This window comes from Cornus florida, unplaced genomic scaffold, assembly GCF_030987335.1.
Source record: "Cornus florida cultivar Cherokee Brave unplaced genomic scaffold, ASM3098733v1 CherokeeBrave_3.0.0_Hap2_Chr05, whole genome shotgun sequence".
NCBI lineage: Eukaryota > Viridiplantae > Streptophyta > Magnoliopsida > Cornales > Cornaceae > Cornus > Cornus florida.
The window spans coordinates 81437330-81456048 of NW_026775575.1; the positions used below are offsets into that span (position 1 = coordinate 81437330).

General features: G+C 36.2%; 3 protein-coding genes across 4 annotated transcripts; all 3 read right to left on the minus strand.

Annotated features, from left to right (window-relative positions):
* Positions 1-3224: 3224 nt before the first annotated feature.
* LOC132307143 (pentatricopeptide repeat-containing protein CRR2, chloroplastic) lies at positions 3225-5736 on the minus strand. Its single transcript, XM_059804822.1, has one exon. It carries the CDS (start codon positions 5500-5502, stop codon positions 3541-3543), a length of 1962 nt encoding a protein of 653 aa, XP_059660805.1. The 5' UTR covers positions 5503-5736; the 3' UTR covers positions 3225-3540.
* Positions 5737-7625: 1889 nt separating this feature from the next.
* On the minus strand, positions 7626-15087 carry LOC132307144 (DNA-directed RNA polymerase II subunit RPB7). 2 transcript variants are annotated; one of them, XM_059804823.1, is made up of 7 exons: positions 14859-15087; positions 14040-14165; positions 13756-13921; positions 13592-13642; positions 12370-12435; positions 12197-12265; positions 7626-8042 (listed from the first exon to the last, which is right to left on the minus strand). In XM_059804823.1, the coding sequence occupies exons 2-7, from the start codon at positions 14153-14155 to the stop codon at positions 7977-7979; spliced, it is 534 nt and encodes a 177-aa protein (XP_059660806.1). In that variant the 5' UTR covers positions 14156-14165; positions 14859-15087; the 3' UTR covers positions 7626-7976. The 2 variants fall into 2 exon arrangements, with proteins under 2 accessions (XP_059660806.1, XP_059660807.1); XM_059804824.1 differs by having other exon boundaries at positions 14040-14179.
* A 1844-nt stretch (positions 15088-16931) lies between these two features.
* On the minus strand, positions 16932-18365 carry LOC132309558 (extensin). The gene has a single exon (XM_059807852.1). The coding sequence runs from the start codon at positions 18363-18365 to the stop codon at positions 16932-16934; it is 1434 nt and encodes a 477-aa protein (XP_059663835.1).
* Between the last annotated feature and the right edge of the window lie 354 nt (positions 18366-18719).

The following is an 18719-nucleotide window of genomic DNA, read 5'->3' on the forward strand; positions in this document are numbered from 1 at the left end:
AATATCAGAGAATTTATAAGAATAAATAGACTAGAATATAAAAGAGTAGACTATGTAGAGATCATAAATATCTAGTTAGTAATAATTCTACAAAATAAAAAGTAATGTATATGAACGATCAATTTAAAGGAGATGCATATATATCCCAGTGCAGGTGATAGAGAACAGCATGGGTTTAGGGACAACTGTTCCCTACCATTATCATTTTCTAGATATATCTCTTATTATTTCTTTCTTTTCTTTTTCTTTTTAGAATATAGAGAATTTATAAAAATGGGCAGACTAGAATATACGGTAAAAGAGTAGACTATGTAGGGATCTTAAATATCTAGATAGTTAATAAGGATGAGTAGGAGGAGGATAAAGTTTTCCTGAAAAAATATGTTAAAATGGATCGGATTTTTAGACGGCATAAGAATTTATGTATTATACAATTTTTTACCCTACTATCAAACGTACTATACAATTTTTTTTTTTGAATATTATCAAATTATGCATATACTATAAAAAAAATTCATACAACTGAAAATTGTTTTCCAGTAAACAGCTGTACTATCAAACAACCCAGTTTATTATCAATTTTTTTTTTATTTTTATATAGGGACAAATTAAATAAATTTAAATAAGATAAAAAGTATAGTGTCACCCAATTTGTCTTTGATACAAAACATGTGACACACTGATGTCATATGACCATCTGCTTTAATGAGAACTGTCAAAATTGGGTGATTTACTGATTTGAGAGAGTAGTTTACTATCAATTTGTTCTCATATTTTATAACAACTCAATTATATGTAGCCTTTAAGTTGGAAAAAACTTTTTCACCCTTTTTATGTCTAATTTTGCATATAAATAATTTAATTTGTTTTATTTAACTTAATGTACCATCTTTATAGTTTCTTAATATCTGCCACCAAATAAATTACATTTCTTAATACTTTAGGATCCAAGTAATTAAAGCAAATGTATAGGAAAGAAGGTTTTTCAAGAAAATAATTTCAGAATGCATTTAATCTGTTAGGTTGCTCAGTTTCTCTATCTTCATCTTCTTCAATTTTGGTGATTTTTTTTATTCATTTTTCCTACTTATTAATTTAAATCATTTTCTAGATCCAAATTCTCTTATATATACCTCTCCTAAACTTGATACTGGAAAGTGGAAGAAGATGCAAAATGGTAGTACGGAGTATTATTTCTCATAGTTTGGTGTTGGTAAACTATAGATTGTAGAAAATCTCTCTTATCTGATGAGAATTCTCTCAGAAAAAAAAAATAATAATAAAAATAAGGACTGAGCTTTGCAAAGATTAACAGCCCTTGGCATCCTAGTGGTGCCTTATATTGCTATTTATCAACCCAATCGCAACTGCCAAATTGACCAAATACAATTTGTTCCTGATTGGGAGGTAGGTTTTGTAATGTGAAATTTTACATGCTTGAATGTTCACATCTAAGGTAAGGGATCTAATAAGGAAATTAATTTTTTTTAGCCTTTTTCTTTTACCAACTATAACTGCAAATGACCTAAGCTGAGTCGGGCATTAGCATATTCGAGCTTGATTCGTTTATTTATGAGCTTTAGCCTGTTTGAACTTCTTAAAGGTTAAAGAACTTCTATAGAATAAAAGGAAATATAAATATATATATCCAATATGGAGGAAAGTTGACACGCAAGCGCTTAGAGGGACAGAGAGGCATCCCCAGTAAAATTATCTTTTTCTAAAAAAATCTCTCTAATTCTTCATTATTATTATTTTTTTCTTTTCCTTCCTACTCTTGTTCTTCTTCATTTTTATTTTCAGTTCTCTTCAAAAAGGTATGCATTTCCTTTCTTCAATCAAATCCTAATTTCTTCCCTTCCAAGTTCTCTCTCATATATATATATATATATATTATTTTCTTCTTTTTTTCCTTTTTTTTTATTATTCTTTTTTCCTCTTAGCAACCTTCTTTTCTATCTTCTTATTCTTTTTTTATTATCTTATTTTTAAAGTCTATTATTTTATACAATTAGAGATTGTTTCAGACAAAAGACCAAAATCTGAAAGCTAGCCGAGAGAGAGGAGATTTTCACTTCCAAAAGGATCAATTGCCCAGTGTTATCACTCCTCCTTTCGTAAAGGGAAAGTTGGGAGTTCGAACCTGGGTGAAGAAAGAATGTGTATTGCTTTAACTTTTTTTATAAAAAAAGAGAGGAGATTTTCACTTGTTTTTAAATAACTCTAAACATTTTTTTTATATAAAATATTGTGCAACAAATTAATTACCAAATATGTTTTTGTTTTGGAATAAATCACATCACAAAAAACATATAATTGGTTTTGCTTCATATGAAATTGAAAATGCAAATTATAAATTATTGCCAAAAGGATTCTTAATATCAGTATTTTATATTAATATTTTTATTGCTTTTTCCCCCCAAATTATTACATCCTATATGTATTTCCCTATCACTAAATTTCACTAAATTTTGATTATTACGTTGTATAGAGAATTGTGGAGTGGTGTATAACAGTAGAGTAGAGGATTCTAGAACATTAAAAACTTTGTAAATCAAAGAATATTATAGAATGGTAGAGAGTTTTGTAAAGATCATAAATATGAATTGGTTTTGCTTTATATGAAATTGAAAATGCAAAATAGATATTATTGCCAAATTTCCAAACTATTACATCCTACTAACAAATTCCTCCTATCAGTCATGAGAGAATTGTGGAGTGTTGTATAATTGTACCCGTCTATTAAGAGGAGATGCATATATAAATAGTGCATGGCTCATTTGTAGTCAACAAATGCTAAGGGTGAGTGTTGAGTTACGAGTGTTAGTCATGACAAAAAAAAAAAAAAAAAATAGAAATTTGTTCTAGTTTAAAAGATAGTTCTTGTATTATTGTTTTAAAGAAATAAAAAAGAGAATTAATTACTAATTTATGAAAGAGATAAATAGCAATATTTTTGGTTTCAAATATTATATATTCTACCAAAAAAAAAAAAATTAAATTTTCAAAATGAAAATGAATGTTTAGTCTTATTTTGAATGTAAAAGTTTTTTTTTTTTTTTTTTGCTTTTGTTTTTGTTTTGTTTTGTTTTTTTTTTTAATTTCCAAGAAAAATTGAGAAGAAAATAATATTTATCAATTAATATAGTTGATTCATCAGTGTCCTTAGACAATTAACTAACATTAATCCAAATTAATCAGTTATATTATAATACATGAACTGGTACAAACAAAAGTTACAAATTCTCTTTATATATATATCTGTTCCAAAACAAAATCTAATGCAACGGTTTACATTAAGCAATTGTCCCCTATTAAACTTCTCTTAAACTTGATATGGGAAAAATAGTAGAAGATACAAAATGGTAGCATCATTTATGTAGAAATAAAAATAAAGTCAATAAATCATTTCTCATAGTTTGGTATTGGTACCTATAGATGTTGAAAATGTCTCCATCTGATGAGAATTCTCAACTAAGAACCCTTTGTGATTCAAAGAAGAAGAAGAAGAAAGGAATAAGGACTGAGTTTTGTGAAAAATTACCAATAATCGCCGCATGAACATACCCCATCTTTGAAATGGTGAAAGCGGTTCACATCTCGCACCAGAATCTCTCTATTAGCTAACTTGGAAATCAACTTGGTGAAGGAGTGACAGTCTTCACATAACCTTAAGTTCTTGGTGATCCTAATGGTTGCCCTTTTATTGCTATTGATCAACCCAAAGGCAACTGCCAATTTCTCACTATGTCCCAATACAATTTGTTCCTTCTCTTTTTCATCAAGATCATAGAGCACTACTTTGGTCTGCGGCACATAGCCCTTCTCCTTCATCTCCGCTGACAATTTAAGCAACAGGGCATGGAGTTGCTCAATCTGTGGGTTAAACTCATCAACTGATGTGAATGAGAATATTTTCCTTTCAACTTCAATCCAACTACGGCCTGATACTTTCTGCAAGCCCTGAGCTTGTACCAGCTTCTTCAGTCTTTTTACCTCATCCAACATCTTAGCTTCTGCATAAATATCAGCCAGAAGGACATAATTACCAGCATTTGTGGGCTCAAGCTCGAAAAGCCTTCGACTTGCCCACTCTGCGAGCTCAACATTGCAATGTATCCTACATGATCCAAGGAGAGAACCCCATACTTTAGGTCCCGGTTCAATCCGCATATTTTCTATGACCTTGGCTGCCTCATCCAATCTATTGGCTCGACCAAGAAGATCAACCATACAAGCATAGTGCTCCACACCAGGATATATCCTATGTTCTTTAGCCATAGATTCAAACAAAACTTTGCCCTCTTCAACAAATCCTGCGTGGCTACAAGCTCCCAAAACGCTAACTAATGATATGGGACTCGGTGAGAATCCACTATAGATCATCTCTTTAAAAGTTGTAATTGCTTCTCTTCCAAAACCATGAATCCCATAACTTGAAATCATGGAATTCCACGATACAACGTCTCTCTTATCCATCTGATCAAAAACACGCCGTCCCAATCCCAGTTCACCACATCTTGCATACATGGTCACAAGGGCACTGATAACTGGCAAAATTGAATCAAGCCCTTTTCTAAGTATATAGCCATGTATCAGCTTACCCTGTTCCAGGGCAGCAAGTGCTGCACAAGCTTGAAGCACACTGACCATTGTCACCGAATTCGGAACCAAATCATGGGTTTCAAGCATCATTTCACGAAAAAGTTCCAACGCTTCAAAGGGCCTCCCATTCTTAGCATAGCACGCGATCATAGCACTCCATGAAACCACATTTTTCACAGGCATCTCATTAAACACACAACTTGCATACGATACACACCCAAACCTCGCATACATGTCCACTAAAGTAGTCATAATATGAACATGGGTCTCAAACCCATGCCGCAAAATATGCGCATGAATCTCTTTTCCCACTTGCAGTAGTGAAACCAATGCCTCCGAAGCTACACAAGCTTTAAGAACATAGGTGTAAGTAAACCTATCCGATGGAATACCAATTAGATTCATCCGACGGTAGTGATTTAGCACCTCTTCTCCATGACCGGCTAATGTTAGAGCTCGAAAAAACGCATTCCAAACGTATATGGTTCTGTTAAGAATTCCATCAAACACCTTGCGTGCATGGTCAACGCAGTCCAATTCAGAGTACATATTGATGAGTTTGGTGGCCAAGAAAGGGTCTTCATCGAACCCATCGGAGATAAGCTGCCGGTGAACGATAACTCCGTCGGAGAGAGAGTTTTGTTGGGCGCAAGAGAGGATTAAGAGCTCGTAGGTGTGTTGGGTTGGGTTGGGTTCTTGAGAGAGGACATGGAGGGCTTGTTTGAGATTGCCTTTTTTGCAGAGAGATTGAATCAAGTGATTGTTGTTGGTTGAAGGGCTAATGGCGATGGAGGTTTGGTGTCGTGAAAAGACACGAGTTGTTTGGTGTTTTTGGGAGTGTATTTGGTGGTAAGGAGGTGGTTGTTGTACAGGTTGGAGGGCCTGAAACGCCCACATCACATGAGATTTCTTCCAATGTTGCTAGAATGCGTCGTCACAATAGGCTTTCCGGCGCTTCTAGTTTGATTCTGTATTTTTAACTCTCTAGCTGGTAGCTTCTAGTGCATTGGTAGATTCTTATCCGGGATTTAATTCAAAGGGCATAAATTCCATTTTTCTAGTGAATGAAATTTTTTCCAAACAAAGAGTCTGATATTCCAAACAAAGAGTCTGAACAACGGAGACTTAAAAACTCTCTTTATTTAATAAATTCACTCAACTGAGCACTTCCAATAATATCGTTCAAACTCTTTTTTAACCTTAAAATCTTTTTACTACTGTTAATCGGACATTTATCCCTTGTCTAAAGATAAATAAACCTTCTTCTGACTCAATCAGCTTAAATATCATTGTCGACATTTTAAGGTGAAATTTGAAGGTATAATGTTATGTTTGGTGTGCAGAAATAGAATGAAATACCAAGTAGTAATGGAATAAATATTCTAATTCTATTATTTGGTTGTAAATATGAAATGTGTAAAAATTGAATAATAATAAGTATTCTAGTGTTTGATTATAAATTGAATTTTCAAAAATATCCCTATTAGTAACAAATAAATTAAATTAATAAAATGACATTCTCTAATAATTTTTTAAAAATAAATGGTGGCCGTAGTCGTAGTTGAGGTAGAAAGCGGTAGTGGTGTTAGAAGGTGGCAGTCGTGGCAATGGTGGATGGCGGCGGCCTTAGTGGTGTTGGTGGAAGGCGGTGATAGTATTGTGGTTGTGGAAGGAGATAGTGATGGAGGTGGCGATGGTGGGAGTCAATGGAGGTGACTGTGGTGATGGTAGAAGGCAGTGGCGGTGGTGGTGGTGGTAGAAGGCGGTTCCACTAACGGTGGCGGTGGAAGGCGGCAGTTGCGGCAGTGGTGGTGTAAGGTGGTGGCGATTGTGAAGGGCAATGGCGGTGGTGGTGGAAGGCAGTGGTTATGGTGAAAGGCGGTGGCAGTGGTGGTGGTGGACGGCGGTGAAGGGCGATGGCGGTGGTGGTGGAAGGTGATGGCGGTCGCAGTGGTGAAATGCGGCGGTGGTAGTGATAGGCGGTGACGTCAGTGGTGGTTGTGGAAAGCGGTGGGCGACGGTGAAGGTCAATAATGGTGGTTTTTAGACTTGGAACATGAGGGTTTTTGGAAAGCTAATTTTTTTAAAAAAATTACTTGGTAATGAAATGGATATTCAATAGGTTTAGTTGTGGAATGAATTTTCATTACAATGAAATGGCCATACCAAACAAATAAATTATTGAAATGGGCATTCCATTCCATTTCACACCACTAAATACAGAGATTTTCCCATTGCAACAAGTTTCACGTGGACAATTACTTGAAAAAATATTTTTCATTTAAAACTTTTTTCTAAAAAGAATTATTTTTTTGAGCGTTTGATTAATACTTTAAAAATGCTGAAAATGTTTTCACAGAATGTGTTAAGCCATGGCAGAACCTATAAACTGGCAAGAAAACTAGAAGCTTAAACGTGGCACGCCTCCGCCACAATATATAATCTCCCCATCCTAAAAACATGGGGGGGCGGGGGGGGGGGAGGGGGGGGTGGCACGCCTCCACCACAATATATAATCTCCCCATCCTAAAAACATGGGGGGGAGGGGAGGGGGGGAGGCAAAAAAAAAAAAAAAAAATGCATTAAATAACAACTGGAGCATAAACATGCATTGCGGTTCAATTTGGACAAAAAAAAAATAAAAAAATGCATTAAATAACAACTGGAGCATAAACATGCATTGAAAACAAAATCAATAAATTGAAGTTGGATATGACTGAGGGTTCAAGTTTGTGTAGGAGAGTTATTATTCAGAGTTGGAAGGAAAAAAAATAGAAAAAAATAAAAAATTCTTAAAACCAGGTAGAACTTGGAATGGATAGTCGTTAAAACCCAGCTTTTAAGTCTTCACACAACCCTTAAAATTTAGTGTTACAAGTTGCAACATTTCATTCTCCTCTCAAGAGTTATACCCACGGAATTACAGAACACTCATTGCAGGGGTGATAGCATAATTTTATCCATGGACTAGATACATAATTTCTGAGCAGTATTAAGATTTGTTAAGAAAAAAAAAATGCTTATGCAGGGCCAAGAAAGATATATATATATATATATATTGGCTCAGGATTCATTAGAATCTATGTCAATCGTGATATTTGACAACAAACCATTTCACAGCATGAATAGCTCAACTTCATACAAAATGGGCTGCAACCAGACACAGCCAACAGCTTTCCTTTTACCTAGCCGGGAACATCAGAGCAATCTTTTTACACAACACATAACAGTATACTCTTATATCAGTCGCACGATATTGAATGCAGCACCACCAACACTAGGAATTTCTGAAACAAAATTAAGCAAGTTAGGCATGCCCATTGCGTACTATGGGATGGTGCGGTTTGATGTGATAAACACCAACAATTCCATTATGAAGTTGAGCCAGGGTCACTGATCACACCCAGGAAATCATCTTTTATGGTACCAATACAGAACTGCAAATAAGCCACAAATTAATTCAGGAACTCAATTAACAAATAATTATAAAAAAAATGCAGAACGAGAACCAAAGGAATATGGGGAATGAAATTGAATGCACTGAAGACTACAAATTATGATTGAAATTTTGAGTAGTAATTTCAATTAAGATAATCGTTTCTATCCGAATGACTCAAAATAAAATAAAAACTACAAAATCTGGCTTTTGTTACAAAATTTACCAACCCACCACACTAAATCCTAACCAAGGTCAATTCTCTTTACTTGATGCAAGTTAAGGCATTACTATTGATTACTTTACCAACTGCATAGTTATTATATTCTCTTCAGCTCTTGGGTTTCAAAGCAGGGCTCTTAAATAAATCCTTTTTTTTTTCCTAGTCTTCTTTTATGAAATTATTTTGAGGCTGGTTTATCGTTGTTTTTATCCAAGGGAAAATGGTGGTCCCAAAGTCAAACGCCGCCCTAAATTAATGGGTTACTATGCATAAAACCCCCAACTGAATTATAAAGCCATTCGAACTAACAAAATTGATCAAATTACCCCTATTTCTGTTATTCTGCTGTTAGATAATAACGGGAAAGAAGCACGTGATGTCATGTGCTCTCGCTTACCCTCTTTACACCGAAAATACCCTTCTCTCTTCTTAATCACCTCCTCTCTTTTTACTTACAGAACAAACCTAGAATTTCTCTCATACCAAGCCGACAGCAGCAATTCTAAGACTCAGATTGACAACCTCCGATCACTCATCAATGGTCATCATCCTCCTGTTTTGCAACTATGCGATATATACGTATATATTTAGTTAATCCATCTATTTTTCCCTCAATTTCTCCATGTTTCCGTTGTTTGAGATTCAATATCAGAACCTTCCATTGTTTACTCCTATAAACCCACTTCCAACCTCTCGCTCTCTCTATCAAAAAACTATTGTTGGGGTTGATTTTGATACATCAGTGGCAGGCAATGAAGGTTTCCTCGGAGAAACACTCGTCGGAGGGAGCTTCTCTCAGCTACTCTTCGCCAACAATGACATTCTGGGTAGGGCTGTAAATGAACCAAACGTTCGACAAACAGCTCGGGCTCAACTCGATAAGAGCTCGACTTGTGTTCGTTTATTTGATAAATGAATCAAGCTCAAACAAGATTTTCAAGCTCGTTTAGTAAACGAGCCAATCTCAAACAACCCGGAGCTCGACTTGTTAGTTCGTGAACATGTTGTGAACAAAGCTCGTTAATGAGCTCGTGAACATGGCTATATATATATATATATATATATATATATATATGTCTTGTACCTTAAAGAAGTCAGCCCACCTTTTTTCTTAGCTCAAAAATATATTCTCAGACCCATTTTAATTAAAATTAACTTTAACCCAAATAACATCATGTTACCCTTTTTTTCCTTTTTAACTATTAAGTTTGGATACATACCTTTTCTTTTAAACTTAAAGCGTTTAGCCCATCCAAACCCAATCCATATGCATGCAACCAACCACTTTAAAAACAAAATAGATACAGGCCAGCGAACAAATTAACATGCCTATCCGCAAGCCCATTTATGAAGCCCATCTATACACACATATCATCTCAACCCTCAATCCTCATCTCGTGAACATGGCTATATATATATATGTCTTGTACCTTGAAGAAGTCAGCCCACCTTTTTTTTTAGCTCAAAAATATATTCTCAGACCCACTTTAATTAAAATTAACTTTAACCCAAATAACATCATGTTACCCTTTTTTTCCTTTTTAACTATAAGTTTGGATACATACCTTCTCTTTTAAACTTAAAACGTTTAGCCCATCCAAACCCAATCCATATGCATGCAACCAACCATTTTAAAAACAAAATAGATACAGGCCAGCGAACAAATTAACATGTCTATCCGCAAGCCCATTTATGAAGCCCATCTATACACACATATCATCTCAACCCTCAATCCTCATCGCATCACTTTGAAGTCTGAACCCTAAAACTCCCCCAACCACACCCTTTGCCAAAGCAGCCAACGATTGCAGCAGCAACAACAACAGCCAAAGCAGCCAACGATTACAGTAACGGCAAAAGTCCCATTTAGCCAACGATCACAGTAACAGCAACAACCCAAGCCAAAGCTTCATCTCTCTCATCTATTGGTGTTTCTCTCTCTCTCTCAACTGGTCTCTCTTATAGTCGTATTTCTCACTCTACTGGTCTCACTCGTCTGTTCTGTTAATATTGGTGTGAATGATTGAAATCGGGAGTGTCAAAGTTTGAGGATGAAACGAACATTGGTACGAATGTAAAGATTGGTGCTCCGTTTATACACAGATTCATATATATATATATATATATATATATATATATATATATATAAACGGGACTTAATTTTTTGTTTGGATTACAAAACGAGCAGCCAAGCCGAGCCGAGCTCGACCTCGCTCGAGCACTGCCGAGCCGAGCTCAATCATGGGCAGCCAAGGCTCAATCGAGCTTGAGCATCCCTTTGATTGAGTCGAGCCGAGCCCGAACACTCCAAAGCTCAGCTCAGCTCATTTACAGCCCTAATTCTGGGTCACGAAATAGAGAATTGCTTTAACTATACCCCATGCTTTCTCAACTGAAGCTTCTCCAAAAATGCTCTGCTTTGGAGGAAATTACCCGAATTAATTCGTCCTTAGCTCCATCACTTAATAATGGCAACATCGATGCTTTATCTAAAGCTAAAGTTAGTTTTCATTTTTTATCAAGAAATTGAAACGAAATGTTGGGCCAATGAGACAAATTAACACTGGCACACTGATGTTGTGGTTGTTTTGTTTTGAGCAGAAAAAAGGAATTGGGTCTGGCAATGAAATGGTTCAGAGTTTGGACGCTGGCGCCGGAGCTTGGGCAAAGAGACAGAGAACCTATAAGTAGAACAAGTCTGAGAAACTGAGATGAAATTGACCACAAAAGGCAACATTTTCAACTCCAACCCCAATTTCAGAGATTAAATTGACCACATAAATAAAAATAAAAATAAAAACCTAAAGTTCTACATTTTGACCCCATAAATATCCTCAAATTTTATACGTTTTGAATCATCACTTGTCCACTGTCAACCCCTCTTGATCACTTTGAAGCACTATGGCACAATAGCGCTGTTATGCTCTATAACCATCTTCCTATTCTTGTCCTCTCATTACCATCACAATATACGAGTTTCCTATGTATACATTATATGTATATATGTGCTTATGAATATGTAAGAGTAGGACACTAAGACCTGAAAATAATTGATTTGTCTTGTACAAGAGACTGTGTATCTATATATATACATACACAATATTCTTGTGGAAGAAAATTCAAATGGGAAAAAAAAAAATTGAACCTTGCAAAGCGGGAGGCGTGTGATGGGTGGTGCATGGACAGAGATAAGGAAGAAAATTTTTTTTTTTTTAAAGCATTAATTAATAACGTTAATTTGGTCATTTAACAACTCGAACTAACGGTTCGGTCACGAATTGGGGTAATATGATAACTTTTGTTAATTCGAGGGGTTTTATGATTCTGTTGGGGGTTATATGCATAGTTTTGATAGTAGGAGGGGTTTTTATGATTTTAACCCTAAATTAATCACCAATATATAGGTTATATTTTGCTTGCCTGCATTATTAAAAAGAAATACACATTTAGTGGCCTGATGAAGTTAGAACAGAAGAACAAATTTTTATTTTTATTTTTTTCTTGTGGTAAGTAGTTTGAACAGAAGAACTTCAAGATGAGAAATATACATTATTAATACTAATGAACACAATCAACTCAATAGTTCTAGCCTCTATCTCTTGCTTGTTCCTTTTCAATTTCTTTTAAGTTTCCAAAGATTTTAAGCATCTACCTACAGATCATTCTTAGAATTTGTATTTATTCTACTTCTATTTAAACAGTTCCACATCACTTCTTTGTACAAGTAGGATTTGTTTATACTCAAACAATAAAATGAAAATCCTTTATAGTAAAAATTGCATTTTTTCTAAACTGAGACTGGAAATTTCAATTTGCTAGTCCAGCCTAGCAACCATAACTATTTTATTTGATAATTAAACGTAATGTCTTAATGCCGTTAAAAAAAAAAAAAAAAAAAATTCATAGATAAACTTGGGTGGATAGTAGCATACAATTTCTGTAGCATCCACTCGAGTTCCAATAATCTTTAATCGAACTTCACTATCCTTTTGAATCTTAACCTGCAAAGAACCAATGAGATCAATATTCAAGCATGCATGCATCTAGGAAGTAAAGACTTTAAGAAGAATACTCCTTAGTAAAGTAAGTAGAAACTGATACATACTGATCCGTCAGAAGTCGTGTAGTTAGGCATATCTCCGGATTGGAACTCCATATCATCTGGTATTAACTAAAAGAACAAGAGGACAATATTACAGTGTGTGCGGATCAGATATAGCAGATATATTTAGTGTGTGTACTTAGATGCATCTATTAGGCTCAATCTATGGCTACAGTACACAAAATCCATGTAAAATATAATTTTCTAAAAAATCATAGGAGGTACATGATAAGTTCTAATAAAGCCACGTGAAAATGCACATCAAGATTAATGGAGCCTTAAATAAATACATATTATATAGTATACATAGTTACATAGATATATATTTTGCAGATAATATTTTTGGTGCAGCTCTATTGGCCCTCCCAATTTAATTTACCCAGACTCGGGTAAGTCTGTCATGTGCGAGTGTATATCTAAGTGTCGGACCTCCTCAAACCAAGTCTTAAGATACTGGAATATGTGTCCCAAACATGGATACAAGTACTATACACAAACTACGCATGTACATACATTATATGTTTTATTATATTGTAATGTTTAATTATTATCTTTTATAAGAATATACTCAGTTATTACCTAAATTAAATGGAATGTGGTAAAAGAAAAGGTTTCTATCCATCTCGTAGATATGAAACTCATCTTTGCTATTATGTTTAAGTTTTTTTGTTCCTCTCTAATCATGCCCTGTGAAGGATCTGGGTGTCTGACTTGTGTTTGTGTGCTGGACACATATCTAGTACACATACCTATGTTTTTTTCCCCCCTCCCATACCTATATTGTGTCACATCAACACAACTAAGTGAAGGGATATAGAAGAGTCCATGTAAGATAGCTCCAAATACCTACTCTCACACTCCACGCTACATCTTTTTTATGTCAAAAGACAATTCGACCATCACTTCCTCTCTTGCCATTTTCACTATGTTGGCTTTTATTTATTTATTTATAAGTACTCCCTCCGTCCCAAAATAAGTGTCCACTTTGGGAACTGCGACTCAAAAAATTGTGACTCACCAAACTGGACACTTATTTTGGGACGGGGGAGTATTTCACTATGTTCGCCTTAGCGCACTGTCAGTTCTTCATCTACTCCTAGGTAATGGAGGAGGGAGGAGGAGGAGCAGCAACACCGTCAAAAAAACTTTGCTTCCAACAATAGCGAATGGATAAACACCTACAATAGCACAAAAAAAATATATTTAAGAAGTCTTGTAGACTCACATGATTGGACACAAATATTTGGACAGGCCCGGCTTCAGCAAAAAATCCCATCTGCAATAATTACCAATAAAATTACAAATCCTACATTACACGCATATATATATATATATATATATATATATATATATATATATATATATTTAATTGTAAAACAGAGAACATACCTTATTGACCATAGTAACAACAGCTTCTAAGATCTCCCCTTTAAAGGGTCGAAATACAACGCACTGGTACTTCACAGGGAAGGTCACGAACCCAGTGCCGTCTCGGATACGCCCTTTGCCAACATTCTCAATCCCGGTAATCGCGACCACAAATCCGTGTCGACCGCTGAAAATAAATTGATTTAAGATTTTTCTATTTGATTTTATTTTCTTTTAAAAGCAATTCAATTGATAATTGAGGAAAGAAATAAAAGGGTTTTTAGGTGTGAAAGTGAGAAGCCAACCTGCAAGTGCCCTCCACATCCTTCATGAGTTTGGCGACAAGTTTTTCTCGGAGGTCGCGGCCAAAGTGGCGAGGATGGAGTTGCATGTTTCGCTCCAATACTATGTGGAAAAACATTTTTCCAGACCTAACCGAACCAAACTATTAATATTATAATATTAAATTTTGATCACTGTATAAACATGTGTGCAAGGTTGTTAAAATCGGGATTCTACATGAATCGTTTTGGGTTCCGTAGAACCGTAACCGTTGTAAATTGTAAGATTCTACCAATTTGTAAAAAAAAATTCAAAATACTTTTTAAAACAATATTGTTTGTAAAATATAGCAAAGAATAAGGCCAAAACACAAAAAATTGAGACATAAACAGAACAGAAAAGAACACAAAACATAAATCCTCAAAATTGAACAAATTCCTCAAAATCATCATCACCAAGTAGTCACAGACTCACGTATGGACTATGGAGTATGAACCAAGTAGTTATTACTATGTTTATGATTCGAAACAAATCACAACACAACAATATAATACTGCGTCTGAAATTTCAATTGATATGAAATTGAAAACGCCAAGCATAAATTATTGCAAGTCACATTATTTAACCTCCTCAGCGAAATCAGATTCAAAACTTTGTCAACATAATTCTCAAAACAATACACCCTAGAATATGAGTCATTGCACAGAAGATAGAATGGAAGCATAAACAAAAAAAAAAAAAAAAAAAAAAAAAAAAAAAAAAAAAAAAATGACACTTTGTTGAGTAATCTGAGAAGTGAAAACTTTAGAAGGTTAGAGGAGTGAGGATTGAGGACTTCGAACCTGTTGAATTTGAGAAGGCTTGATGTGTTCGCAATTGACCGTGTCTGAGTCTCTGAGACTCTCTGTTCGTGAATGTCGAAGAGCAAGTTGAGCAACCAATCTTCGATCAACAGTGGCGTGAGAAGGCTTAGTGTGTTCAATGAATGTCGAAGAATCGGTGAGAAGGCTCAAAGCTGTTCTACAAAGAGAATCAGCTGTCTGAAATCTGAAATCTGAAATCGATTGATTTAGGGTTTTTTTGTTCCTTATATTTTATTGCAAAATGGGCTAATAGTTAGATAGGCTTGGGTTAACTTTAAAAGGATGAATTAGTTAACACTTGGGTTGGACTGGTTTGGGCCTTTGGGCTGGGTTTATTGAAAACCCTATGGGCTTGGACTCAATAGTGATAAAATGATAAAATGAAATACATATAAAGTACATATTAATGGGTATGTATATATATAATTATATGTGTTCGTGAACATGTTCTTTGTTCACCAATAAATGAGTGGAGATGAGTGGAGCAGGGATTGTTTGAGATTGATTTATTTATAAAACGAGTTTAGAAAAATAATTGGAGTTTGGTTTATTTATTAAGTAAATGAGTACGAATTGAGCTATTATTGAGCCGAAGTTAAGTTATTCGTAGAACTTTTGATTCATTTACAAGTTTAATAATATGGTAGAACTGGACCAAACTGAATTGAACATTTCTGGTTTCAATGATTTGGTCCAATTCAAACGTTTTTGTAATTATTAAGATTGATTAATTTGATTTTTATTCATTCAATAATCAAATCAAGAATAATATGCAACTTTATAATATGCAACTCATTTATGTCATATGGACATTAAAAAATAAATAAATAAAAGGAAAATGGAACCATCTCCACACTCATTTCCTTTTCAACAAGAGAATATGTCAAAGATAAAGAAGTATAATGTATCAATAAATAAATAAATAAAATTGAGTATCTCTTCCTCACAAAATGAGTTAAATTGGATGCTAGAAATCCAAATAACAAGACTAACACAACTTTCAATATAATTTCGACGAGTCCTTTTTAAGTAGCTAAAATTATGTTTGATTGAAATTTTCCTAATGATCAATACTAGCTATGCTTGTTACATATACCGTTTTTCCTCCCAAATTTCATTTCTTAAGCTATTGGTTTTATGTGTTTTTTTAGTACTAATAGGAAGACTATTCATTTTTTTTGCGATCTTTGTTATTGGTCAAATCGAACTCAGGCTTAATTGATTTTTTGTAATTATTATATTTTAGCAATTAAGCTCTTATTTATGTTAAACATTTTTTATTCAAATTAATTTTTTTCATAATTTACTTTCATAACTTTCATTTTGTCAGTCAAAATACATTGATAGACATCTCATATAATCAAATAAACTTGGTGATCGCCATAAGGAAGAAGTCTCTTTCAAACTGTAAATATTTTACGATGCTGAGTCTAATTATATATTTTGGTGAGAAATGTACCATGACAAAAAAGAAAAAAAGAAAAAAAAAACACTTCAAATAAAAAGAATTAAAGAACAACAGTCATCCCGGGCTAGGCGGGGTATTGCTCCTTGTCCAACCCTTCTTGTTAAGTCTTGGGCTTTTATCTGTTTGGACTGGTTTATGTTGCTTTGGGTTTATTTCTGAGCTTCCTGGGCCGTGTTATGTACTGTATTTTCTCCTGAAAATGCCCCTTGAATAGTTGATTTTGCAGAGCTCATTTTTCTTCATGTAGACATTTATTTACTCCATTTTAAAAAATAAAAATAAAAAAATTGTAAAGAGAAATAATCCGATGTTGTTGGCTCATTGTCTCGCATTGAGAAATAATAATAATAATAATAATAATAATAATAATAATAATGATGATGATGATGATGAACACCAAAATTAGTAATTACAACACCAAAACATTAATTCTTTGATCATAGTCATTAGACTTAAAAACATTCATAACAGACTAGCTAGTAACAAAGATACAGGACTAAAGTGATCATCAACACAGGACATAAAGCAAAGCAAGCAAACACGTACTATAATCACACACTGACACACACACACAAACCTAAGGCTCAAGCATTATATGGAGTTGGTGGAGGCTTAGTATATGGTGGAGACTTCTGCTTTGGAGGCGATGGCGGCACGTATGAAGTTGGCGGTGGCTTTTTCTTTGGAGGTGACGGCGGAACATATGAAGTTGGTGGTGGCTTTTGCTTTGGAGGTGACGGTGGCACGTGTGAAGTTGGCGGTGGCTTTTTCTTTGGAGGTGACGGAGGCACATGTGAAGTTGGCGGTGGCTTTTGCTTTGGAGGTGACGGTGGCACGTATGAAGGAGGCGGTGGCTTTTTCTTTGGAGGTGACGGTGGCACGTATGAAGGAGGCGGTGGCTTTTGCTTTGGATGTGACGGCGGCACATATGAAGTTGGAGGTGGCTTTTGTTTTGGAGGTGACGGCGGCACATATGAAGTTGGCGGTGGCTTTTGCTTTGGAGGTGACGGTGGCACATGTGAAGTTGGCGGTGGGTTTTTCTTTGGAGGTGATGGCGGCAAGTATGAAGTTGGTGGAGGCTGCCCATACGGTGGAGGGTATGTAGGAGAGGGCGGCGGATATTGGGACGGAGGACGATGTTCGCCATGAGGAGGTGGATGCCGGTGAGGGGTTGGCGGCTGGTGGCCTTGATGGTGCGGTGGGGGCTTTTGAAATATTGGTGGGGTGTAGCCGCCTTTGGGTGGTGGGTGTCCGTGATGGGACGGTGGTGTCTTGTGGGTTGGTGCTTGATGCCCATGAGAAGGCGGGGTGTAGCCAAGACTGGGTGGTGGGTAGTGGTGGTGAGAGCCCGGAGGGTGCCCTTTAGAGGGTGGTTGATACCCTTGAGAAGGCGGTGGGTGCCCTCTAGAGGGTGGTTGGTACCCTTGAGAAGGCGGAGGGTGCCCTTTAGAGGGTGGTTGATAGCCTTGAGAAGGCGGAGGGTGCCCTTTAGAGGGTGGTTGGTGCCCTTGAGATGGCGGTGGGTGCCCTTTAGAGGGTGGAGGGTGCCTATGAGAGGGTGGTTGATAGCCTTGAGAGGGCGGCCGCGGGTACCCTCGAGTGGGAGGTTGATAGCCTTGAGAGGGCGGCCGCGGGTACCCTCGAGTGGGAGGTTGATAGCCTTGAGAGGGCGGCGGGTACCCTCGAAAGGGTGGTTGATAACCTTGAGAGGGCGGTTGATAGCCTTGAGAAGGTGGCGGGTACCCTCGAGAGGGCGGTTGGTAGCCTTGAGAAGGCGGTGGGTAGCCTTGAGAGGGTGGAGGGTGCTTGGAAGACGGTGGCCTGTGATGATGAGGTGGGTGGTGATATGGTGGTGGTTTATGAGGCCTTCCAACAGGTGGTGGATAGTAACCACCACCATATTGACTTCCCGACTCCTCTCCGGTGCCGGCATCGGCGGCAGATAAAGTGGTGGTGCTATGTACTAGTATTGCACTCACCACCACCAAAATGAGGACACATGAAGTGTGAAGCTTCATTTTCACCAAGAAATATAACAAAATCTCTCGGATCAAGAGTTGGTGATAGTAAGGTAGCGACCAAGTCTATGGTTTATATATAGACACATTTGTTGCTTTGTCACTTCACAAAACCACAAAAACTAAGTTTGGATGGTATGAACCAGCACATGGAAGGAGGTGCACATGCAATGGTCCACGTAAAGTCTATTGACGTAAGAGACTTGGATTTAGTGAGCTGGAAGTTTGACTTCGTGAGATGAAAAAACAGAGTGTGATGGCCTATATATGTACATAACTGAGATTCAGATAAAGTTACCATACTATGACGTTCATGAACTTAAAAGGCTCTTGAGTGCAACAAATGCTTTGATA